The sequence below is a fragment of the Mustela putorius genome, unplaced genomic scaffold (assembly GCF_011764305.1).
Source record: "Mustela putorius furo isolate JIRA1106 unplaced genomic scaffold, ASM1176430v1.1 tig00537227_pilon_pilon_pilon, whole genome shotgun sequence".
NCBI lineage: Eukaryota > Metazoa > Chordata > Mammalia > Carnivora > Mustelidae > Mustela > Mustela putorius.
The window spans coordinates 20,597,537-20,623,915 of NW_025422368.1; the positions used below are offsets into that span (position 1 = coordinate 20,597,537).

A 26,379-nucleotide genomic window follows, 5' to 3' on the forward strand; every position below is an offset into this window, starting at 1 on the left:
GACTATATAGAAGTCTATGCCTTAAGTAAAAGGAAAGTTGAACTATTTCTCATAGATTGAACATAGTATTGAGAAACCACATATATTTCAACTAGAATTATGGAGATAGAGATGTGGGTTAGGGTTAGGGCTAGGATTAGAAGAAGGTTATGCAGAAGCATGAGAGAGGATTATATCTGGCTTCCAAACTTTTTCCTTATACCAAAGGTTACAATTTTTCTTTACTCTCTGTTATAAACATAGAGACCTTTCAAAAGCTTAGTTCATTTCTCCGACACATACAAACTGTAAACCTTCTACTTCCAGACAAGAAAATGTAACAGTGCAAATTTAAGTAATGAAAATGAAAAGATAATACTAAATTCATGTATATATTTAAAACTTTGCTTATAACTTCTAAAATTAAAAAAAAATTCAACATTTTGTGGTGTCTTGGTACTCAGTCGGTTAAGCACTGCCTTTGGCTGAGGCCATAATCTCACGGTCCTGGAATCAAGCCCCATGTCGGGCTCCCTGCTTGGTGGGCAATCTGCTTCTCCTATTCCCTCTGCCACTTCCCCTGCTTGTGCTCTTTCTCTCTCTCTCAAATAAATAAATAAAATCTTTAAAAAAATTAAAATAAATAAAAAATGCAACATTTCAATCTACTTATAGGTACCAGAAAATCAATGTAGATCCCCCTGTATAACCCAACACTGCAGCTGAGTCTACCTGTAGCTAAGTTACATGGTCTGAGTTCCTTATCACAATCTGGTAACTAGTCAATCTACTTTTCCCTTTAGCTATGTGGATAGAACATGAAAAACAGAACTTGGAGCTACATTTTTTTCTAAATTGGATTTGTGCCATTCCCAGTGGTTTTGCTGTGTTTGTTATTTCTTAGCTATGGCTTCTGGTTGTACTGATCTTTCAATTTTTTCACTATTGGTCCTCATGTAAAATTTATTATGATATTTTTTCTCCCCCCCCCCTTCAGTAGAGGTGCATAAATGAGGCACTCCACTCACTACGGAAATCTCTTTATAATTACAGGGATCATATAAAAATCCCCTTATCCACCATGGAAATCTGGTAGCTATTTGAATGTAACAAAAATACTTAACTATTCAAAATTAGATGAAGAGACTACAGTGACTTTTTTAAATGATAAAACCATGAACACATATAGTTTTCATCAAAAAATATAAACAGCATTTTTAAGGTAAATATTTAAAAAAAAACTAAATGTTTTTGTATACCTCATCTATTAAACTAAAAGCACCTCAGTTGCAAATAATCGTTAAGTCTTCTTTTTGATGTCAGCTTGTTTCATTATAGAAGTCTGAATGAACTACCCAACTAATAAGATAGAAATAAAAAAAGCATAGAAAAAAAAGTATTACTAAATTAACATCTTTTTGCGTGTGTTTCACTGTGTATGAATTTGTTTTGTCTCATACTTTTACTAAATAGAGTTGATAAAAATCTCCACCTACATGTATAACTGCTACATTTTATTATGGACAGTGACGAGCAACTTGATCTTTGAATTAGGCAGTAGATCAATATTGGGGTCAGTTGGTCAATATCACAATTCAAGCTACTAAATGACTGAAACAAAGTGACCTGCAAATAAGAATGATATTCCAAAATCAGAACCAGGATGATAAAACATGGAATGTGAACGGACTGGGTAGGAGAACTGGAGTGAAGCAAGAAGGGAAGTGGTGGGAGCCCTGTATAAAAGGCATTTTTGTAAGATTTTTAAAAAACGATTTTCTGTGTTTTACCCATCCCCTGGGCCACATCATGACTTCCCTGGGCCCAAAGAATTTTGCCTTCATAAACACCTTCCTCCATAAAACTATCAGAATCAGAATTAGAAGTCTATTTTAAATTGTAGGACTCCACGGTATTAAAGCAAATCCATTAGTATTAAATATTAAAACATTTTCTTCAACCTAAACATTGATTTGTTTTTCTGATTTTAAAAGAAACCAAAACATTTTCATGGGCCCCTAAAAGTATTGTGGGTTCCAGGCACTGTACTTACAGCGCCAAACGGAGAATATGGCCCCGTCCATGACAATAGGGTTTCCCCCACCTATCTTTTCTTTCTTCCTCTTATTAGAACATTTAGCAGTGTAACATCTTTTCAAATTTTGGTTTCACTTTAGCGTTTTATTATATTTATTCTCACTGAATCTTCTGTACATGTTACACTTAGGAACTTGTATACCTCCAACTTTCTGACTCATGATTTTATAAGCTCTCTTCATAAATGTTCAAAAATATAAGCACAAACATACATACAACCAGACTGCTGTTCTCCTTCAAGAAGTTATGTTATCTGTCATTAAAAGACCTAAAAAATAGAGTTTCTCTTAGGAGTTTGATAGGAGACAAAACATTCAAAAAATTGGAAACTATATAGAGAACCTGCATTATCAACTTCAAACTTTTAAGAATTAGATCTTAGTTGTTCTCACCATAAACAAAGAAAGGATAATTAAGTGCTGTGACAGTTTTTAGTTAACACTATGGTGGTAATCATATGGCAATATAAAAATGCATCACATCAACACACTCACACAACGTTATATGCTTATTTTATCTCAATGAAAATTTAAAAAATAAATAAAATTTTAAAAACTATATATTTGTTCTGAATACAGAATTGCAGAACTATAAAAAACTCATTAACTAATTCACATGTAAAGGTTTTTATTAATTTATTGCTCTATAAAATCCCAGATCCTTAGTATACACATACATTTATGATCATATTAGTATGTAGATGGACTATTTGTTAACTAGCCCACTATATAACTCAGGAATTCTGTCTCTAAGTTAATAATACATGCTTGGTTTTAGAACAATTGGGAAGATAGTGGTCTTCAAGAGAATTCTGAAGTATACCTATGGAACTGTGCAAGAAAAGGAGGCACAAACCTAGCCAGTGATGTTAGCCAGATGCACCTTGGAAATCAAAGAAATGATAAATATAAAGACTGTCTGCATATCCAGGGACCAATTAAAGCTAAACCAGTAGAATAAAATGTTTTCAACAAATGCTCAGACAACAAAATGACCTTTCCTCTCAAACTTTCTACACCTGTAAAATACTAGCAAAGTTTAGTTTAATATCTTACTTTCTTCACAAGAGACAGATTTAGCAAATGAAAAAGATTTGTAAAAGTTACATTATTTTTAGTTAATAAGCAAAATTTTTTCACTGTAACTCAGGTTTGATATCCATGTTCCTTATTAAATCAATATCTCTAAGCATTTGATTCCAGGGCTAAGAATTAACTGCAATGTCATTGCTGACAGCAAAAATAAACCACTTATTTACATGTTAATGAACCTTTATTATAAGGTACCAGTTTGTATGTCTGCCAGCCAAGCAAATCATTCTCATTAACACCTCAATTACAAATTCTTTGCATATACTCTAATTTCCATACTATATTTGTTCTTATATCAACTAATCTATACTTTTTCTGCTTTAGATTATATCATTTTCTTTTCTTTGCCACAAAGGACCTATAGGAACCTACTGGGAAAGGATTATTACCACCTGGAAGAGCAATATAAACCACATGTGAACGAATTTTTAAAGAGATTCACAAAGTTAGTTCAAAAGTCAAAGGTGGTTAACTGGTCATTGTGCTACCAATATCTAACTTACTATTTAATAAAGAGCTTTCAGACAATTTGATTATAAAAGGCTTTCAGGATTGAGGAAGATGGTGGCGGCATAGGAGGACCCTCGACTCCCCTTGTCCCATGAATACAACTAGATTGCTATCAAATAATCCTAAATACACCAGAAATTGACCTGAAGACTACCTGAAGACTACCACAACTCAAGGTAGAGAAGAGGTCACAATGAAGAAGAAGGTCACAGGAACTTTGACAATTTTGATGAAAGATGAAATAAAACCAAATCTGACATACACAAAAACAAAGAGATGGAAAGAGACAATTTTACCAGATGGACTTTACCACTGAGCTAAAGGCTCTTTGGTAAAAGTATGGTTAGCTATGAGACTCTATTCAGTGGATTTTCTGAGCAGAGGAAAAGGAGAAGGAGGAGAAGAAGATTGACTATTTAGGTGCTTAAAAGATGATGGTTCATGAAATTACATTCTGTTGTGCAATTAGTCAAGAATGAGAAACAACCATAAGGTATAAGCCCTGATCATATGGTAAAGAAAATGGAAGGATGAGAGTAATCTTTCTATGGCCTAGAAATTTAAGACAATTCATTTCTAGTAAGATTGAAAATGATATATATTTATCCAAATCTTTAGGTTAAAAAATCTAATGAAAATGATATTTTAATATTAATATTTTTATGTTTAATAAATTGACACCACAGCTACTCAAAGAGGAAAATAATCCCAGTGCTGCTTTTTGTCCAAAGGGCAGTCACTGCTGATCCTATACTCTTGGCTGCAGCAAAGCAATCATGTTCAGTGAAGTACTAAAATAGAGAAGACTACCACTTAGATGTTTTTAGAAATTTCTACAGTGTTTAAGAAGAATCCAACAAAATTACTGTTTTTTAAAAAATTCCCTTAAAATATAAGGTAACAGCCATAGAGCATTTGGTTAAAAACACAATAGGTTTCTTCCAGTTGTTAAAGACCTAATTTGGTGAAATTCAAAATATTGTAAGCAGCAACTCAGAAGAAAATTTAACACCAAACTAGAGTTATAAGAAGGGTGACAGAATAAAAAGATGACCCCAGGATGATCTAGAACCCAAGATGAAACCAAAGAGGCATGATGCGAAGTCCAGGGTGACAGCTGGGTAAAAATACCCTTTCCAGGGTGACTAACCCTAAACAACTGTAGTCCTAAGGGAAAGGATTAGTCCTTTAACTCATGAGAAAAGGCTCTGAAAAGACAGTCTGTACCTAGAGCAAACTCCCGAGAGTCCTGTACCCGAACTGTTTTCCACCTCAAATCACTGAGTACCAAAAGGAGGAAAAAGGCAATAGGAATTTGATGGGTGAATACTCATTTTAAGTGCAAAAACCTCAGATTTTACTTGCTTTAATCAGGCATTTTCTAATACAATGAGGAGTTTAAGAGTGAGCCATCAATCTCCATTCCACCAGGGTCCCAGCTTAAGGTTATGCACAGAGGAGAGTGGATTTTCTTGGCATGTTTTATTGATTTTTTCTTGGCATGTTTTAAATTGGAAATATGTAACTTACCTAATGTTAGACCTGTAACAAATAAGAGGGGAAGAGGGAGTTTTACTCTGTCCATGGACATGAGTAACCTAAAGCAAAGCAGGAAGTTTCTGTTCAATAATCATGAATTAAAATCTTTTGACTTTGGGGCACCTGGGTGGCTCAGTGGGTTAAGGCTTCTGCTTTCGGCTCAGGTCATGATCTCAGGGTCCTGGGATCGAGTCCCGCATTGGGCTCTCTGCTCAGCAGGGAGCCTGCTTCCCTCTCTCTCTCTCTCTCTCTGCCTGCCTCTCTGCCTACTTGTGATCTCTCTCTGTCAAAAAAAATAAATAAAATCTTTAAAAAAAATAAAAATAAAATCTTTTGACTTAAAAGCAATGACACAGAAAGAGACATTATCAAGAGAAACCGTAAATTAATTTTTCTTAAAAAATCAAAGGGCATAGAATCAACTGTTTGTTCTGTATCATTAAGAAAGCTGTCTGATGAAAAGTTCTCCTTAGGATACCTAAAGGCTTTAGATCATTTTCAGTTCTATAATTCTGGAAAAATCCCCCCACTGTTTTCTTCTTGATTAAAATTTCTTATAATTCTGAGAAAATTTCCTACTGGTTTTTTTTTGTTTGTTTGTTTTGTTTTGTTTTGTTTCCCCTTGAGTTAAAAGCTCCACTATTCTTTCTTGACAGGAAGAAAGACAAATAAGGGAGGGAAGGAGGGTAGAAGGAAAGGCCAGGAGGAAGGACGGGAAGAAGGAACGGAAGGAGGCAAGGAGAAACCTGATAAAGGAATATTAAATGCAAGTTGTGAACAAGCCTTATTTGTCCCTAACTTGAAAGGAAACCAGAGAATTTCACCATTAAGTCTGAAGCAGTTGTTAGAGATTGCACAAGTATCACTCTGTCAACTATTTACAGAGACTTTGTGTAACAGTGGATGTTGAATTTTATCAAACATCTTTCTGAGTATTTATGTATAAAATTTCTTCTTGAGCCAGCGAGAATATAGACCAGTAGCTGGCAAAGCTTCTCTATAAAAGGCCAAAAAGTAAATATTTTCAGCTTTCAGGCCACAAGGCCTCTCTTACAACTAGGGTACTCTACCATTCACCCACAAAAGCAGCCATAGACAACAGTAAAATAATGGGCGTGGCTGTTCAATAAGGCTTTTTTGTTTTAAACACAAATATAGCCAGCAGGCCATATTTGACCAGCAAGCCAGCTTGGCCCTTAATACCTATTATTATAACATATCTCTCTCTCTCTCTGAATTCATCAAAATTACTCTTTTTAAGTATGGTCTATCAAAAGCAGAGCATAAGGGACTGATGACTTTCTCTAAAATTTTATTTAGAATTTCTGCACCCATATTCAAAGTGACATTGTATTTATTTTCTTTTGTGTTGGTTTTGTTAGTATAGTTATGCTAAGTAGAAATTTCTTTTGTTTTCGTTCTGTTTTGTTTGTTTGTTTGGCTCTAGAGGAAAGTTTTATACAGCACAAGAATTCTCAGTTTCTTAGAAGTTGAAAATATTTGGCATGTTACGGTGGCATTTTTGGAGATTATTCTTTGACTTAAAAAAAGTCTTTTATGGATAGAGTATTTAGTTTTCCTATTTTATTTGTAGTCCTATAAAATTATATATTTCAACAAGATTCTCAAATCTATTAGTGAATAATTTTATACCACCACATTTGCCAGTATGTGTTCAATAGAATAAATTACTTCCCAGTGATTGAGTCAAGAGGCTATATATTAAAGAAGGGTTCTAAGAATGATTAAGCATGGAGAACACTGTGCAAGATAAAGCTAATTAGTTCTCTGAACAACAGGGTTGATTTCTCAGAACATTTTACATACCATGTGAAATCTGAATATCAAAAGGTGGGATTATGAATTATATTATGGACTACTTCCTTATTGATTTGACTACAGAATCTTTGTCTTGGACATTGTATGGTTCATGTGTTCTTTAGGACATAATTTTGAAAATCCTAGAATAGGCTATGACAATTTATATATATATTATATATTTATGATAATTTATAATATCTCTCTATCTCTGTAATAACATTACCCCTTATCAGTTATACTTCTGTGTATTTGCATTTGTTCTTTTTAATTTAATATTTTTTTTAAAGATTTCAATTATTTATTTGACAGAGAGAGAGAGAGCACACAAGCAGATAGAGTAGTAAGCAGAGGGACAAGGAGAAGCAGCCTTCCCACTGAGCGGAAAGCAGGATGGAGCACTGGATGCTAAGCTTGATCCCAGGACACCTGGCTCATGACCTGAGTCAAAGGCAGACGCTTAACCAACTGAACCACCCGGGTACCCATTTTTTAATTTATTAATCTAGGGAAAAGTTTGCCTAATTTTCTCCCAGTTTATTTATTTCTTTCCTTACATCTGTCAAGCTCTGTTCTATGCTTTTATTTGGGTTATTTTATTATAATACTTTCTGCCTCTAAAGTTAATTGTTTTGTTCTTTTTTCCTCATTCATTCTATTTAATAATAAAGGCACTTGGGGGTAGGGATACAGGCAAAATAGGTGAAGGGATTAAGAGGTACAAACTTGCAATTATAAAATAAGTAAGTCACACAGATAAAAGGCACAGCATGGGCAATACAGTTAATAACACTGCAATAACTTTCTATGGTGACAGATGGTAACTACATTTATTGTGGTGCACATTGCATAATGTAATGTAATTGTTGCATCTCTATGTTGTGCAGTTGAAACCAATATAATATTGTATGTCAATGATACCTAAATAAAAATGATGAAAAAAACAAAAGAAGGAAAAAACTAACTAGTGGAAGAAATTGTAATTTAAACAAAAAGTTAAAACTATTAATGTTCAGGTAAAAATGTCTACTTAAAGAAGCTTATATGAGCAAAAAAAAATAATGAAGGTACTCAAAGTTATAAATTTACCTATTATTAGAACTTCCATCATTTCACCCAAATTTTGATACATAATATTCATGCTATTACTTTAAGTACTTAATAGTTTTGATTTTTTTTTTAAGATTTTATTTTTAAGTAATCTCTACACCCAACATGAGCCTCAAACTCAGAACCTGAGATTAAGAGTCACATGCACTTTCCACTGAGCCAGCCAGGAACCACTACAGTTTTGATTTTTTTTTTTTTAAGATTTTTTTTTTTAATTTTATTTGACAGAGAGAGATTACAAGTAGGCAGAGAGGCAGGCAGAGAGAGAGAAAGAGACAGAGGAAGGAAGCAGGCTCCCTGCTGGGCAGAGAGCCCTATATGGGGCTCGATCCCAGGACCCTGGGATCATGACCTGAGCCGAAGGCAGAGACTTTAACCCACTGAGCCACCCAGGCACCTCTATAGTTTTGATTTTTAACACATGAATTATTTAGTAGTGTACTTTTTAAAATTTTTCAAGTGATCTACATATAGATATTAACTCAACTTTATTAATTATATTTATCATCCTCCATGAATTTGTGTTCTAATCCATCTCTGAAAGAGAAAATGATACCTTAATTTCTATTATAACTATATTTTTGTCAACACCTATTTCTAAAATTTTTCTTGCTAATAACTTAATATTAAAATAACATTTTTCTTTATACGGTTTATTTAATGTACAAATATTCATGACATTTTATCTCTATATAACAACATAAAAAGACTCTATCTCAGGATTTTGACTCAGCTTGATCTGGTCATATTAACACTACTTCTGATTTCTGCCTGTGCATGTATACTATATTTTTACCTTTCTTTTTATATTTAACATTTTATATCATTTTGTTTTATGTCTGACTTTTTTAAGGAGCATAAACTATATTTTAAACAAATTCAGGAAAATACTAATCTTTTAAGATGAAAGTTTACCCCTTTACATTTAGTGTGATAATAGACAACGTTGCTTCTTGTAAAATTTTCTCTTTCTTTTCTCTGTTTATATTTTTTTTCTTACTTCTTTATCTTAGATTTTCTGCTTCTCCTGGAAAATACTAGATCACATTGATTTTCTGAATATTAAGGGTATCCTCAATACTATACTATTCAACCATTCTACCAATTCCACCCCCCAAATAAGGTTCTCTACAATTCTATATTTCTGTTGTTTATGGCTGCCTGTTAGCCTGTTCTCCACCTCCTACCCTTTGATCTGAGTCAGGAAGTGATAGTGAAGTTTGCCAGAGTACTTTCCTGTTACTTTTTGACATGTTGCTATTTCAGAAGACATAAAATGACACCTGTCCTCCATGACTTCCTATATCAAATTCACATTTTATCTGAAAGAAATCCTTCAAGTTTTAATACATAAGTGTGCAGAGTGCTCATTAAATATAAATAAATAAAAGGGAGGGAAGTGAGGAATAAGGGAAAGGTTAATATTTTGGATAACATCGTATCACCTTACATTTAAGTCCTGACCTTAACAAAAAGAATTACTTCTAAATTTTAGAAATAGCTAAATATCAGAGAAAATAGCTACCTAGTGACCTATTTTAAAAGAGTTGCTAGTGCATCTAATCTGATGAAAAAATTGGAGGGAAAAAGAACTTATCAATAAGGGGAAAATGACTGAGTTCAACAGTCACTCTTTACTCCTAGCTCCCAGATAATATATAGCATACAAAGGCAACTTGGTTTAAATTTGATCATTTCCTTTCTTTTCTAAACTTTTTTGCCTTTTCCTTTCTTTGAAGATATACCATGTTTATAACAATATTGAACATAAACTACCTTGATATTAAAAACTCTGTGTCAGTTGAACAGTATGGTACCGGCACATCATAGGAAGAATTTAGTAGTCAGACCACTCCTAAATTAAAGTGTATGTTCTTTTTCACAGGTCTGACAACACGCTGACTTGGGAAAAGTGGGGAGAGAGGTGACTGGGCATGAGGAAGCAACTTATCGAGAAAAAAGGGGAAAAAAAAAAAAAAACGCATTGCCTCTGGTCCACATCCCTTGTAAGCTAAATGGTCTTTCTGTTTCCAGGGTCTGGATTCTGGATCCAGAGTACTGGAGAACTGAACCTCAACCCTATACAAGAATTAAAGCCCGTCTATGGCTCAAAATGAGGACCCAGGAAAAGGATGCTAAGAGGAACAGTTTTAAGTGGTCAGGAGCAGTAGGTGGACTCCAGGGTGAATTCCGATGTGGCAGCCCTGTGAAAATTCTCCAAGGCAGACTTGGTGAATACATTTCTGATTACAAAATAGGCATAATCATAACTGTGTCTGTCAGTATCTTGCTTTCTAGATATATAGCCCCAGTGTGAGGATGTACCCTGGTAATACCCTAAGACAGAATTAAGCTCTAGACAAGTAATCATCTATTTTGGTATCTCAGGCCCCTTGGAGAATATAATGAAAGCTACAGGCCTTCTCTCGAAAAAAATTTGTGAGTGAGTATATCACAGAGTTTGGGGGGGGGGTCAAAGATTCCACAAAGCTCATCCTACAAGCCTTAAAGTGATTTAAAACACAGATGGAAAGCACTTGCTCTCAAGGTTAGTGAGGAAGGAGTTCATAGGTTTGCACTTTAAAGATGGAGAGTCTTCAGCTGGGGACATTGAGGAATAAACATTCATGTGATTTTGAAGCTTTACTTTGCCCTTTCCTTTGATTCTGATTTCAATATCACATACCAAGCACAGAACAAAATATATATACACATTGGATTTTAACTGATTCATCAACATTTTAAGATAGGAGGAAAATAGTGTATTTCCTATATGTCGAACTTAGAAAATACATGAAAGGAACAGCTGCAGGCTGGCAGAGAGATGAAGCAAATTAATCTCATGACCTTCTCTCTCTCTCTCCCTCCTCTTTTAATAAAGTAATTTTAAAAATCTGAAGAATGAGGCAGTACCTGGTAAGCTCTGGGAAAAAGAGATAACTTGGGTGCTTCTATTTAAGGCATAATCCTCTTGCTAGTTCTCTTGGGCTATCCCTCTACCTGATGAGTGGGAGAACCAGGGTCTGAGCCTTATTTCCCCCTATCTCTTTGCCACCCACCAATTCTTATGGAAAGTATAGAAATTAACTCTTACACAAATTAATAGGTTATTTGTAGAATAATAAGGGATTAAAATGACAAGACAGTGAATATAGTCTTAATTTCAATGTATAAAGATGACATGTCATTTTTAGAACATTGGATAAATAAAATCTTATTATTCCACCCAAAATGGTCATTTAATCTAATTGCACCCTATCTGCTCTAAACTTCATATAAAAAATATTTTTTCTATCCTAATTTTAAAATGGCTACTGTCTAACCCCCAAATGCTTGAAGGGTATAAGGGGAGAGAGAAAGAGAGAGAGCGAGAGGGACTTAAATGCCATCTCTCTTCTAGGCAGCAATTTCCCCAGATGAAGAGGTCACCACTGTTTAACAGTGTGCTGCCATGTTAATTTAGTATGACAAGATAAAGCAGTAATCTCAGCTCGCGGAGACTGTAAACCGCCTGTATCCGGGGACATGCTCAAGTCGATTTGCACTGTATATCACTTTATACAATTGCCATGACAAAGCCCCCTGAGTTCTCACATGTAAATCTCTCCATCCCTCTCTTCCTGTAGCCCCCTCTTTTCCATTCCCTCCCAGTTTCTTTCTCCCCAGCTTCATGTCCAGGTAGACCACATCCACTCAGCACTAATCTGAAAACTCTGAAAATGTATTTCTCTGCCCCTGACAAGGGACACACAACACAAACGCCTCTCACAACCACTCTGTCAAGTCCCCCGATTTAAGAGAAGATGTTCAGGGACTTAGATAATCCATTGATCCCACTTGCATCGGCTTTTATATTTCAGTCTGCCGTGTTAAGTTGTCAAGGGGAGTGATTAAACTGATGTTCCATGATTTGAGATTTACTTTCCTAGGAATGATAGTTTTCAAAGCTTGTCTAACTAAGTTCTGCTTAAAGATTATCCCTAAGAAAGCTGATGTATCTTTACTGGTATAAATCTAGTAATAAAACTCTAAAGTGTTTTAGGTAAGGACATTTTGGAGATATTCAGGGTTATAAACATAAGAATGTAAAACTGAATTAAATTTGGATTTTTAAAAAATGTCATCTGTGTAGTTCTCTCTGCATGAAGCAAAAACACCATATGTAAAAAAAGGGGGAAAAACATGTTTCTATCTATGTAAAACAAAAATAATTATAGAACCACTGAAGAGGACATAAGCGAACAGGGAAGAGTTTATACGATAGGAAATAAAAAGATCACATGAAGCGCATTAAGAAAGTGACAAGTCAAAGTTTTATCCAATAAAAGAAAAGCAGAGATATGTGTTTAATCACCAAGAATTAATAGCTACAAATATATACATTTTAGTTAGGTGTGTTAGTTTTAAATGTGACAAACCCATTTGTATAGTGTCTCTTATTCAAATCTTAGCTTTTTTATATCATCTCAAGCTGCCCTTATGGGTAAACAGAAATGAGAGATCAAAGACTAAAAAGCAATACACACAATGCTAATAAAAAAGGCCCGAATCCTCCCAGAGGACCTCTAAAGTTCCTGAAATCAAATAGGAATTTTAAAACATATTGAAAAATTTTAAAAACTGAATATGCTAATAAAACCATAGTAAAAAAAACATGAACCTTATTAAGTACATCCTAAAAAAAATCATTATGTGTCTTCAGAGTGTTCATGCAAGGAAAACTGAACAGTTTTAAATATATTCTTTTCTAAAATATTTTTGCTGGTGTGTGTGTGTGTGTGTGTATGCGCTGCTGTTGCTTTCCTCCGGTAACAATTTGTCGAAGTGTAACAGGTGGAGTCATAGAAAAATGCCATGATCTGTGAGTTCTATGCACAGCAACTGGGCTGAGAGAATCAGAAAGGTGACAGAAAGGGAGATCACATTAACTGAATATTCACTTCACAACAAGCACTGTGGTAGGTAATTACTTCATTTACTTGTTATATCATCTGTCTATGTGTTAAGTAGTATTTCAACATATAGCTAAGGAAAGCTGCACTCAAAATGTCTTCTATGAGCCCACGTTTTGGAGACATTCATTCATCCATTCAACTAACTGGAGACACTTGCTGTGTGTCAGCCACTGAGCCAGACGCTAGGGACCCGAGGCTGAACAAGACAGACATATGATCCCAAAGATAACATAGGGCTTTCTCCTTTAAACAAGTTTACATCTCATGTTCAAGGCAAATTATATCCAAAGATAATGACAGAACTTACTGATAAGAACACTGAACCCGTTAAATTGGGATCCTCCAGCTTACTGAAAGGATATAATGATTACTGGGAGCCCCCCAAAATCCAAAGTGTTCTCTTCTGGTAAGTCATAGTCATTAGTCAACAGAACATAACCTACTCAAGGGGACCCTGGGTGGCTCAGTCGTTAAGCATCTGCCTTCGACTCAGGTCAAGATCCCAGGGTCCTGGGATGGAGGCCTACATAGGGCTTCCTGCTGTGCTTGTGTTCCCCTCTCACTGTGTCTCTCTCTGTCAAATAAATAAATAAAATCTTTTTAAAAAGAACATGAATTACTCAAGAACTATAGCCTCTATTATGAACTTGCTATGTGACAGGCACAGTTCAAGGCCCCTTACGAAAATTCTATTTTATCCTCTTAACACCTGTGTATACCCAGAGGTTCAATTATTATCCCGGTTTTCAGATGAGAAACCAAAGGCACAAAGAGACACCACAAAACTTAGATACCTTATACAACGTGAAATTTATTGAAACCCAAGCAGTTCACCGGTGAGTTGAGGCTCTTTACCACCACATTCTACATCTCTTATCAAAAGGCAGTTCTGACTTGGCTTAGGTAGATTTTTCTTGTGATGGTAGTGGTGGTGCTAGTTGCTGTTGATGAACAGCTTTAATAACATTAAGCAAAAATCTGGCTGCTAATGAACGATATTGCTGAAAATTGAATCTGTCATTAATATCTAACTGAGAGGAAGTATCTCAGATTGATAATGATGTCCTTTTTTGATAGTTAAAATTTTTAAAAACCCATTTAATGACAAGAAATTGAGACTCTATTGGACTTCTCATTTCAAAAAGGATTTTTCTTTAGCTTTAGATTTTCTCGTAGAAATGTCAGAAAGCATCTGACATTTAATACGATGCACCATTCTTCTCCTAGATCATAGAACTTAAATATGTCTTTAGGCACTCATTTAACTGATAACTAATATTTACTAAGTTCCTGCTATATTCCAGGCCCCAGCATGCTTTATGTGTCCTGATTCCTTTAAACATTAACATTCTCTCAGTTAGTTGTTATCCTAACTAAAACCCACTTTACAGATGGTAAAAATAAGGTACAGAAAAGTTCCATAATTGCTAAGTGCCATAAAATATTAAACAGCAGAATTTGGAATTTACACAGTAATTCTGTCACTAGTGCCATGTGATCAACCACTATGCTCTGCCAATAGTGTAACAGCGAGACCAGAACTTAATACTAATCTTTATGAAAGGTTGAGCAAGCTATCTTTTAAAATCCCATATATTTCCCACCAGCTTATGCAGAACGTCTAGTACCAATTGTGAAATAGTTAAATCTCTTGGTCCATTTGAAGCCAGGTAAAAAGATTAAAAAAAAAAATCAAGTTGTCTCTGAGGTAAGGTATAATAGTCAAGCAACAATTGTTCTGTCTGAATTTCCCAGATGTATTTCTTTTCTTTTTTTAAAATTTTTATTTATTTTTATTTATTTTTTATTAATTTATTTTAATTTTTTATAAACATATAATGTATTATTAGCCCCAGGGGTACAGATCTGTGAATCACTGGGTTTACACACACTCACCATAGCACAGAGCACAGAGCACAGAGCACATACCCTCCCCACTGCCTATAACCCCACCACCCTCTCCCTAACCCCTCCCTCCAGCCATCCTCAGTTTGTTTTGTGACATTAAGAGTCTCTTATGGTTTGTCTCCCTCCCCATCCCATCTTGTTTCATTTATTCTTTTCCTGTCCCCCAAGCCACTCACGTTGCATCTCCACTTCCTCATATCAGGGAGATTATATGATAGTTGTCTTTCTCTGACTGACTTATTTCGCTAAGCATGATACCCTCTAGTTCTATCCACCCACATGTATTTCTAAAGAGATTTTTAAATTATTTATTCCTGGGATGCCTGGGTGGCTCAGTCGGTTAAGTGTCTGCTTTGGCTCAGGTCATGACCCCAGGGTCCTGGGCTCGAGTCCCTCCTTGGGCTCCCTGCTCAGTGGGGAGTCTGCTTCTCCCTCTGCCTGCTGCTCCCCCTGCTTGTGCTCCCTCTCTCTCTGACAAATCAATCAACCAATCTTTAAAAAAAATTATTTATTCTGATTTATTCAAATACACTATAAAAACGATTTTAATGTGTGTGGAGTAGAGAGGCAGTAAGCACAGTTATTAAGGGCTTGGGTCCCAAAGTCATGAATCCAAACTCTACAACTTACTCATTAGGCAAATTACTTTATCCAAGACTGTTTTCTGTCCATAAACTGGGGATAATAACCGTTGTCGAACTCACTGGGTTGACATCAAATTGGCTGAGATAACAAAAATGGAGGGTGGCTGGTACATAGAAGAGACTGAAATATTACACATTCCTGTTTTTAATTATTAGCTATCACATTCTAAAGAGCACAGACTATTTGAACTCTCCCATATTTGGATTGCAACTATCAGACTGTAGATAGGCTATAAGACATATTCACACATGACTTTCAAAGTTGCTTTTTATATGCTAGTGATGACCCTGGGGAAATCAAAATCTCAGATACACAAGAAGCATGTTCTCTGACTCCTGTGTCCCTAGCGTGAAAAGCATGCCAGCAATTGCCACAAAGCCCAAAGAGGGAGCCTGGTAACAACCCAACAATCCCCCCTCTGCTATGCCACAGATGTGTACATAGAGGGAAGTATCTAGTATTGGAAGCAGAGGTGCTTACCAGACTTAGCACATTATTGAGTATACACATGCTATAAGTTATTATAACCTGTTTTTTGTTACTCATTAATATAGATGTGGACTTTTTACGTGGTATGGATATTATATTCATACCTAGATAAAAAAGGTCCTTAACAGTACCCTTGCAGTTATGCTTTTTTTTTTTTTAATATCTTACCACCATCTAAAATTTTTTATTCACTCTTAGAATATTATTCTCTCATTTAGGGTTATCGACCAACAAGATTAACTGTTTTATCTCGAGACAGGCTGGATTTTTAAGAGCTAAGAAGAGACACCGGAGTAACACGGCTTCTCTATATAATGATAACATTGTTTGCTCTGCTGCCACAGAAGCAGCCTTGACTAAATAAGACACAAAATCCAGTCACTTGTGTTCATTTACTTTATCACGTGATGTCAGTGTCACAGAGCTCCCAAGGCTGCTCTCCTTACATTCACACTTGATCTGCTCACACGGATCATTCCTAAAAATGGGCTCTGGGAAATGTTTTAAAAAGCATTTTGCCTTTGTATAAAGAAGATATATAACCAAAGGAACTGATAACAACTGTAAATTTAAGGTAGCTTTACCTTTATATGCCGCTTCAAGTAACAAAGAACTTTCAGCTTTCTCCTCTGGACAGCAGAGGAAAAACATAAAATTTACTTTCTAAAAAAAGGTGGGGGGACGCAAAATGATCAAAACTGGCTGCCTCTTAAAATATTTCATGAATTCAGTTTTAACGACAGCTTTAATGCCAGTACAAATTTTGGGCATCTCAGACCTTGTGAAAGAAGTAAAGAATTTAAATGCACTTAATGCTTTTAAGTGTACCTAATGTGACACAAATATTGTTCATTTTGAATTCAGATTGACATTTCTTAGGGAATCATTTCTCTTGAAAGTGCTCCCCCATCCTCTGATTAGATTGTCTGTACTATTGAATTCCTCTCTATTTTTTAAAAAACTTAACCCACCCCTTCAAATCCAGGTATTTGCGTTTATCTGTACTTCTGAAAGAGAAAGGGATATGAGTCTAATTGCCAAAATATGTGAGGAAAAGAAATTAGAATGAAAACCCAATACTTCCTTACATTATTTTTATGACTTCACTTTCTTAAGATCCAAATTAAGTTCCAGTGTTTGCTATACAAAGATAATTTCTTTCTTTTTAGGTACGGTATGGATAGTTGTACCTAACTAATATAGCCAAGAGGGAATATGGTGTTATTATTTGAAATATTTTGAGGTCATACTGACAACTGAGTTACCTAGACTTGTAGATTTCATTCTAATTCCTAGAATTCAGGCACCAACACCACAAAATTCTTATTTCTTTTGGATTCCCTTAGGTGATGGCCCTTTGCAATTATAAAATAAGAAATAATGACAAACTTGTTGCTATTATCACTCATATTAAGTTAATACACTGACAGCACCATCAAAATTCCTTTCTAGTTATGTGAATAATCTCCATTCTTCTATTCTTACTTTTTACCAATCACTATAAAATCTCAACTTTAGGAAAGAAATATGAAGACCAAAAAACAATAACTGAATTAAGGAAATAATCAAGAACTGATTGAAAACGGTGACAGAAGCTGTCAAATAATTTAAAATATAAAAGCTAATTTAAAATATAACAGGCACCCAAAGACCATAAAGTATCCAGTAAAGCACTAAGTCCCAGACACTTGGAGTCAATGATATGCACAGTTTCAAACATAATTTCAGAAACAATATAGAGTTCTTAGTCCTCTTTTTCCCCCAGTAAGTACATTAAATATAAAATCATAATTAACTATCAATGCTGCATCATGAAAGAAAAGTAAAAGAATATGATTTCTGAATAAACTGAATAAATATGCCACATAGTTTTGTGAAGAACTAACTAAAAATCAGTGAAAATGATGTCATAGAACCAACTGACCTTTATTAATTGCATACAGTAAGAGTAACCTAGGCTGACTGCAGGAAGTTGGGCAAGCCCCCAAGAGGCAATATATGTAAATAAGAAGGAAGTATATATCAGAGCACAATGGTGCTAATTCTCCAATGCTGTCTTCCTTCCTGATAATGGCTCCATTGAGATCCACAAGAGAACCCATTAAGAATGTTTTCTGATAGAGGCAAACTGAAAGAGAGGTAAAAAAGGAGCAAACAAGGGAAAGAATCAAAGGAAGAAAATGAGGGAGAATTAAAAACAAAATATCAAAGATACAAAATGAAGGTTAGCCCCCAAACTCTGCATTATTTTTCACTCCCAAATACAAATGATTCTATTACACAGGTCCGAGAATAGCAAATGAGATAAAGGCAGACACCTATCCATTCCACAAAATCAGGAACACCATTCGAGTAAGTTTCCAGCACTGTCTCTTCATGTCCTTTCTATTTCCAATATCCTAGCCAAGTAGTTCATCATTCTTTCCACTTCATTCAAGGTGGTCACCCAGATAAAGAAAGGAAACATTTAAAACACAAATAACTAAACTAGGTGGTTGTATTCCTGTGAATATGAGACATGTATTTCACTAATTTCTCCATATTTTATAATAAGAACCTTATGGTATGCTTTGTCTCCAGTTTTTGGTTTTGGGTTTTTGGGGGGGGGTTGTTTTTTTTTTTTTAAACTTTCTCTTTTCTTTTTTCTTACTTATTTTTTCTGGGGAAAAAATGTGGCAAAAGAAAAATTACGCTCAAGTATAAACTGAAGACCTTGTATAATGATAATTGATCCAATGTGTCTATATATTTTTAGTATCTTGGAATCCATTTTTTTTGTGGAAGCAATTTCAAATTAATCTATTCTTGATACCCACAAATGAGCTATCATTCAATTGTGAATCTCCCTAGCACTTGGTTAGCCTGTATCAGGGTTCTAATATTTTATATAAAATTATGATGGTTTTGTGCTCGTCTTGTCTTCATACTATATAAAAAGTTATAAGGAGGAAGAGTTCTTACTCATTTCTCTATCTCTGCTGAATTGTCTGTATTTGAGCTGAATCTTTCCACAACACTCCCTATTTAATGAAAGACATCAAATTCATTAGGCCAAATCTTCCTTTTTAAGATTTTATTTATTTATTAGATACAGAGAGAGAGAGAGACCACAAGTAGGCAGAGAGGCAGGTAGAGAGAGAGGGGGGAAGCAGGCTCCCTGCTGAGCGAACAGCCCAATGCGGGGCTCGATCCCAGGACTCCGACATCATAACCTGAGCCGAAGGCAGAGGCTTAACCCACTGAGCCACCCAGGCACCCCCTAGGCCAAATCTTCTTAAGCAAACACATCCCCCCCCCACATTACCACAGCATTAGAAAGGTCGTGTTTATTTACCTGTCACTGCACAGCACTTTGTGGGGATGCTAACGGTAGACCCTCATCACGTATCCTGAACTAGCTCACAACTCCCACGTAGCACATTCTTCCTTACCATGGGAGAGTACATTCCCTAATTTCTCAAGTCCCGGTTGACTTTAAACTCAACAGTAGTACTTCAAATACTATGGACATCATACGAATCACGGTTTTCTCCACTTAATATTCAACCTTCCCCCAAGCAGAAGGAATGGAATTTTAAGGCAACAGGACAACATGAACCATTGCACAACTTATCCAGCGGCTTTGATGAACCCCAACCGATTGTTTTTCACAAGTCCTCATTCCTGCTAGCTCTGGGGGTAATTTTCAGAAACAATGCAAGTATAAAGATTGAACCACTTACATTCAAATACAGGCCTTGGGTTATATCTAGATAAACAGCCTCTTGTGGTATTTTCTGACACCATTTACAGAATAATGTTTGTAACAATGTAATTTCATTGTATGATAAACATCAATTTACCATAAAAAACAAATATAAACTTGTCACCATTTTCACCTTGTTTCAATGGAATTGGCCTTGTTCAGATAAGCAAGCCTATCTCTTACAAAAACAACAGTTTATAGATAAACTATGTGAAATCGGGGATGTGTGTAGAGAATTACACAGCCTACTATCATAATTTTATACTGCCACACTGCACATATGGCTTCCAAGCTTACTTTATCTGAATCTTTCTGAATCTATTCTCCATGCTATTAAACTGAGCACATTCCACATCGTTCAAAAGTAATTACACTTTTGTCTAGAGTGTAGGAGACTGCTCTCCCTAAACAATGAAATTCTCATTATTAGAACTGGCACAATAACCACACTGGTGTTAAGAACAGTAGGCATTATACCATCACAATAACTTATGCTAAGTTTGATGTACAAAGGTAACCAGAAATTTAAAAGCCTATAAAAAACTCCGATATAGAATATAGGAATCTTCACCATACCATAATTAAGGTACTATTCTGTGACTTCACATGTATTTTTCTCTTTTCTGTTGCATATTATCTGAATAGTACTTTATACGTAACATTATCCTAGTCAAACATTGAAAATACATTACTAATAACTATTAGGTTATAAGCAAAGTTTATATAAATAATATTTTAAGACACAACTATAATATAACAATTAAAATTATTAGGGGTAAACAAAGAATCCCAGAAGCTGACAGTGAACCTGAGCAAGTAAAAGCCTCTCTCTGACATGCATTCTATGAATTCCTTCACTGTATAAGGCTGGATTTTACACCTCAGAGCCTTGCTATTATGTTATACTCGATTCCCAGCTATATGCCCTACTTCTACAGGAGATCCAATTTAAAAAGACACCTTTGTCTTCTTTTGATGGATATCAGGAAGAAACTGACTCATACGGAGTGTTGCTTTATGATAACTAGTGTCCCTGCAATGTTTAAACACATTTACATTAAGATAAATCAAACTATTAAGCCCCAAACACTATGTATCCAGAGGTTTTTTTTTAAACAATTCCAGGAAAATATTATCAATATAAACATTGAATAAGATACTAAAGCATATTAAAAATTATTTCCAAATCCAATGGATCTTTAAATGTTAAAAACTATACCCTAACACAGTCTTCATTTCATATAAAATTTAGCTATCTATAAAGTGAGCAACTCACTTTATTATTTTTTAATAAAAATACTGTACTGTTAAATAAATAATTATATATTTTAAAAATCAGTGTTAAGAGGGAGCCATCCTATAGTTACATGAAACAATTCATTCAACTCAAGGATTTTAAGAAGTCAAAAGAGAGTTTGGCTAAGATAAGACTATACCTTCTGTTAAAAAAAAAAAAAAGTAAGAAGAAAGAGACAATTGACTATTCAGTAACCACAGGTGGTCAAGCTTTTCATTTCACATCACATTTGACACTAGAACAACAATCCAGCCAGCAGAAGTAGTACGCAACCAGACAGAAAATAAGCTCCAAAATGGCGACCACAGAGTCCCTTGGCTGCCTCTCATGCTGCCACTTGATTTCTCCTCATACCCATTCTGTTCCTTTCTAGTGCTCATATATAATCACATTGATTGACATGAAGATATGTTCTCAATAGATCTTTGCATCATGAAATAAATTCATTTGTATCAGAACCATTATTAAAAATGAGCCAGAAATTATAGTGATTCTTGCTTGTCTCTGAAACTCTAAAGTGACAGTCTCCAAACCCATGTTTAAAAAGGGGGGGAGGGGAAGAAGGGGACAGGATGGGTAGATCTGATCTTCCATAAAAATAAAGCCCCAAACTGCCTTTCCACTCATGTCAAAACCAAACTTTACAACCTTGTCTTTCCCCTTTTTGAAGATTACATGGGAATCAAAATTTGCCATTCATTGCTTGGCCAGATTATGAGAGCTTCAGAGAAGGAAACCACAGAATCAGTCTTTTTCGTGCTTTAGCTATCTATGTCTCAATATTACATTGGCTAGAAATCTTACAATTTTTAAAAATTAAATAGCTTAAGACAGTTGACCTATAATGCACCCTGAACAGTTGAGTAAAGCATTCCTAGAACAGAATTATAGTATTCGTATCAGCATAGCTGATGGAAGTTACTTTTAGTAAGGAACTTAATTTATTTCTCCAAAATATTCAGGCAATAAACAAACTTCAGAAGGGAAGAATTACATCTTCATCTGACCCAGTTCCAAACACCTGCATATCCTGCATATGAACAAACAACCCTAATTCCTCAAGATCTTTATACGGCAACAGTTGTGAAGTGTACAGAACTTTTATCCTCAGAAAATATTTTCCAACTTAAATGTTACACTGAGAGCATCTCTCTAACTTCCAGCCAGCCTTACAGGGATTACTCATCAGTTATACTTTGTCTCTAAACTATATTGGCAATATAAAATGTGGACCTCTCATTCCTTTTTTAATTTAAGAATGGAGTATGAATGTCACATATAAATAGGCAACGAAATCTGGAAACCTGTTTTTTTTTCCCTTAAATTGAACTCTATGATATAGAGACCATGAAACATTGTGTCTGTTTTCAAAGATACTGAACAGAAAAAAAAAAGAATGAAAATATATTTTCCTACTGAAATAAAAGTTTCTGTTAAGTGAATATTACAATGGCCTACTATCCAGAAAAAGTATAATGACTTGTGTTGAATAACAATTTGATAAATATATTCAATCATTTTGATAAATGAATAAAATATATCAAAGAGCTTAACAGGTGAATATATCAGGCCAATTAGACATATTTTCCGCTTTCTGAGTACAATACATTAGTACATTCTACTTCTTAAATTTCTAGAAAATAAGCACATTCACCATGAATAGTCGTAACAACCTTGCCCAAAACACATTTACTATTATTCGTGAATTCTGCCATTTAATCAATAATCATACATTGCCTATTATATGCTAAGTATCAGAAACACAAATATATTTTATATATTCTACATTAATTATATATTAATATATAGTGATTATATGTTAATATTTTATATTAATATACCACATAATATAGTTATATATAATTATATGCAGTTCACCAGGAAGGTAAAATATGAAAAGAGAATATTTTCTAGGTGGAAAGAATAAACCTGTGTCATCCGAGGTCACCTGGTGTATTTCTGAACATGCACAAAAAACTTGGCCTGACAAGAATAGTGGGTCCACAGTGAGAAATGACAAGAGAAAAGACCAAGGTCATAGTTTGGTGCTACTCTATAAGAGTTTTATGCTAAGACAAAGAGTTTTAGACTAAGTCCTATAAGAACAAGGACACACAGTTCCCAAAGTGAGGTAAACAATTTAACTCAGTTGTGAGGGAAACAAGTCTAGTGGATATTGGAAGGAAAACCCAAAAGAGGAGAGGCTAAAAATCTGAGATCATATGAGAGATTTTTCCAACTGTCTACCCAAGAGATGAAAAATTGATGGGATGAAATATTTTAGGCAGGAACATATTTAGAAACGAACCGGACACATATAAGAGAAAGTGTCAGCATGTCACTAAAATGTACTTAAACCATTTAGTATCCCGAAATCTGTCTGAGAATCTGATGAGAACTATAATCTTTTTTTTTTAGATTTATTTATTTATTTATTTGACAGAGAGAGAGAACAAGTAGGCAGAGAGGCAGGCAGAGAGAGAGAGGAGGAAGCAGGCTCTCCACTGAGCAGAGAGCCTGATGTGGGACTCGATCCCAGAACCCTGAGATCATGACCTGGGCCAAAGACAGAGGCTTAATCCACTGAGCCACCCAGGTGCCCCGAGAACTATAATCTTACTCACATGTATGCATAATACAGAATTCTCCAATTATTTTCAGGAGATCTCATAGACCCTGGCTCAGGTGCTGCTCTAGGTGAGCTCTAGGTGAAGTTGCTGGAGGGGAGGTGTTGTGTTTTGTTCAAATCTATTTCCACAGTGCCCGACAATAACAACAAAAAACTTGGTCCAAAGTAGGCAATTCACAGTTTGTATCTAGTTGAACTGAATTCTCCCTTACAAACCAGTTTCCTTCTCACTAACATCCCCACAGGATCCCCACATTCCAACTACCGAACATAATTTAATATACTTTTCTTATACCCATCCTTGAGTATACTTAAAATAATCTCTCCTTTAATTTGGCATCATTCCTCTGGTTATAACTGTTTATATTCACTCCTTCAAATTTGTGTGTTTATGCTTAGAGTAGTGTCACAGGAAAACCAAACTAAGAAGCACTCACTCAGAGAAGCCAATGGTCAAAATACTGAGAGAGAAAAGGCATTAGCAGGGACGCAATGCCAAATGGAGAGCCCGATCTCCTTACCTTGTTGAACTGTGTGCTACCATTTCCCACCTTTCTTTTCCTAGTATAACCTTCATGAGAGGAGTCCCAAAAGTTGTATCACTGCACATAACTAATATAAACTCACAGCAGAGAAAAAATTAATCAGGAATTATGGATAGTACAATTAAGCTTGCCAACAAAGTAATAATCAGACAATAAAATATGCATGTGCTCTTGTGAAGAACTTATAGTGTTTATAAGCACAGACTCCAAAGCCAGAATGTCTGGGTAAACAACGCTGGCTCTCCTCTGTATCAGCTGTGATCGGAAGCAAACTACTTAACCTCTGTGTGCCTCAGTTTCCTCATTTATAAAATGAGACTAATAATAACATGTCACCGTATTATTGTGAAGGTTACATGAGTTAATATACATAATGTGATTAAAATGCCACATCTATATAAGTGTTACATGGTGTTAGCCGAAATACTATCCTTGGGGGGAAAATCTTGGCACAAATAATCCACTAGTGAAATTTTGACCTATGAGGCTTAAAATATTGAAAAAGTATTTAAATCGAATCTGAGTGACAAAAAGTAGCAACCATTTCATGGTTATTAGGAGATATCTGATTCTTCTTCTTGATTTAATTCTATATACAGTAATGCAATAACATACATAAGTGGGCATATTTCAATACCAAGCACATTTATGGTATGTAATAATTTTCTAGAGAAAGCAAAAAAAAAAAGCCTTTCACAGAATTAGAGTCATCTTAAAACTATGAGATGGTATGACGACACATTTTTGCTGGTATAATCTGGTTCCAATTAATGCCCGCCCCCCTATCCTTGAGGTAGAAGAGCAGAAGGTCACAAAACCACGACATCTACCCAAGCAGCCATGTTGAAAAGGCGAGCCTGGCTTTACTGGCAGCTAAAACTTTGCCAACATGCTTATTTTGTGTACTTAAGTTCCTAAGGAGGACCTAAAAGCCTTACTGGTGAGTAAGTGAGTGAGTGAGTGTGTGTGTGTGTGTGTGCATGCGTGCACTTTTAAGCTTCAGTTGAAGATGCTATGCTGCCTTCTTCCCCCTCATCCGTGAAACCACGGTTTCCTAATCTTCTGCAATGACAATGATCCAGACCCCAGGATGAAGGGGCAGATAAATAACCCTGAGAAGCAAATTCTGAAATTGGAGGTACCAGGTAATTAGTGAATTATCAAAACAAAAATATGAATGAGACTGAGTTAGAAAGTATTGCAGTCACATTAAAAAACTATAGTTTCTATGAAATACATTCTCCTATAATATTCCCAGTACTGTAAAGGAATACTGGAATCCAATCTGGGCAAAGTAAAAAATTGAAAACGATTTATCATGGTGGAGATGTCCAAAATACGCTGTAAGTCTACCTGGAAAAACCTCTTATTAGAAATACTATGACATCCAACTGTCATGCTGACAAACTTTAAATGCAGTACTTGAACATTATTCTTATATGTATACGTGTTTTCTCCTAATTAAATTGTGTCTCAAAAGTAAAATTCTTGGGGGGTAAAATAGCATATCATGTACTTCCTACTGGAATCAATTTACTTGCAAGGAATTCTAAGATGTTAGGAGTGAATCTTGTGTCTGGCTGTTAAGTAGATGATAATTATAAAGCAAAGGATTGAAGCCAAACTGTTAGAGGAGTAGACTGGTCAAAGAGTACGTGTAGGCACCAGAGCCCATGAGAAACCTACCATTGTATTGTGCTGAGAAGTGGGAGTCCTATGGCCACAAGTCTCTTGCGTCAGCAGAGAAACTGGCTGAAATTCCTCAGAGTGAGGCTTGTTGGGAAAACTCACATGCAAGGGAAGGTGAAAGGCTGGGAGCCCGTCACCCTCCTCTTCTTCCACTTTCTGTCTGCTTGTCACCATGGCTACCTCTCCATCTGCTTCCCCATACGGAGAGGCTGGTCGCTTGGAAGACATCCTGGAAGGAACAAAAGAGGAGAAAATAATGAAACCTCCACATAAATCCTTAATGCCGTCATTGTGTGGTTAGGGGCCATTGTAACAGAAATGCCTTTTTGTGCT

The 26,379-nt window shown here is 35.4% G+C and overlaps 1 protein-coding gene across 10 annotated transcripts in view; it reads right to left on the reverse strand.

Moving 5' to 3' along the window:
- Positions 1 to 26,379, reverse strand: part of SOX5 (SRY-box transcription factor 5) — a 994,837-nt gene that overhangs the window by 332,701 nt on the left and 635,757 nt on the right. For all 10 annotated transcript variants that reach the window (XM_013047547.2, XM_013047548.2, XM_045072864.1 and 7 more), the window contains one exon: positions 26,044 to 26,275. In XM_013047547.2, the coding sequence (XP_012903001.1) occupies positions 26,044 to 26,275 (232 nt within the window). The remainder of the gene's footprint in view (positions 1 to 26,043; positions 26,276 to 26,379) is intronic.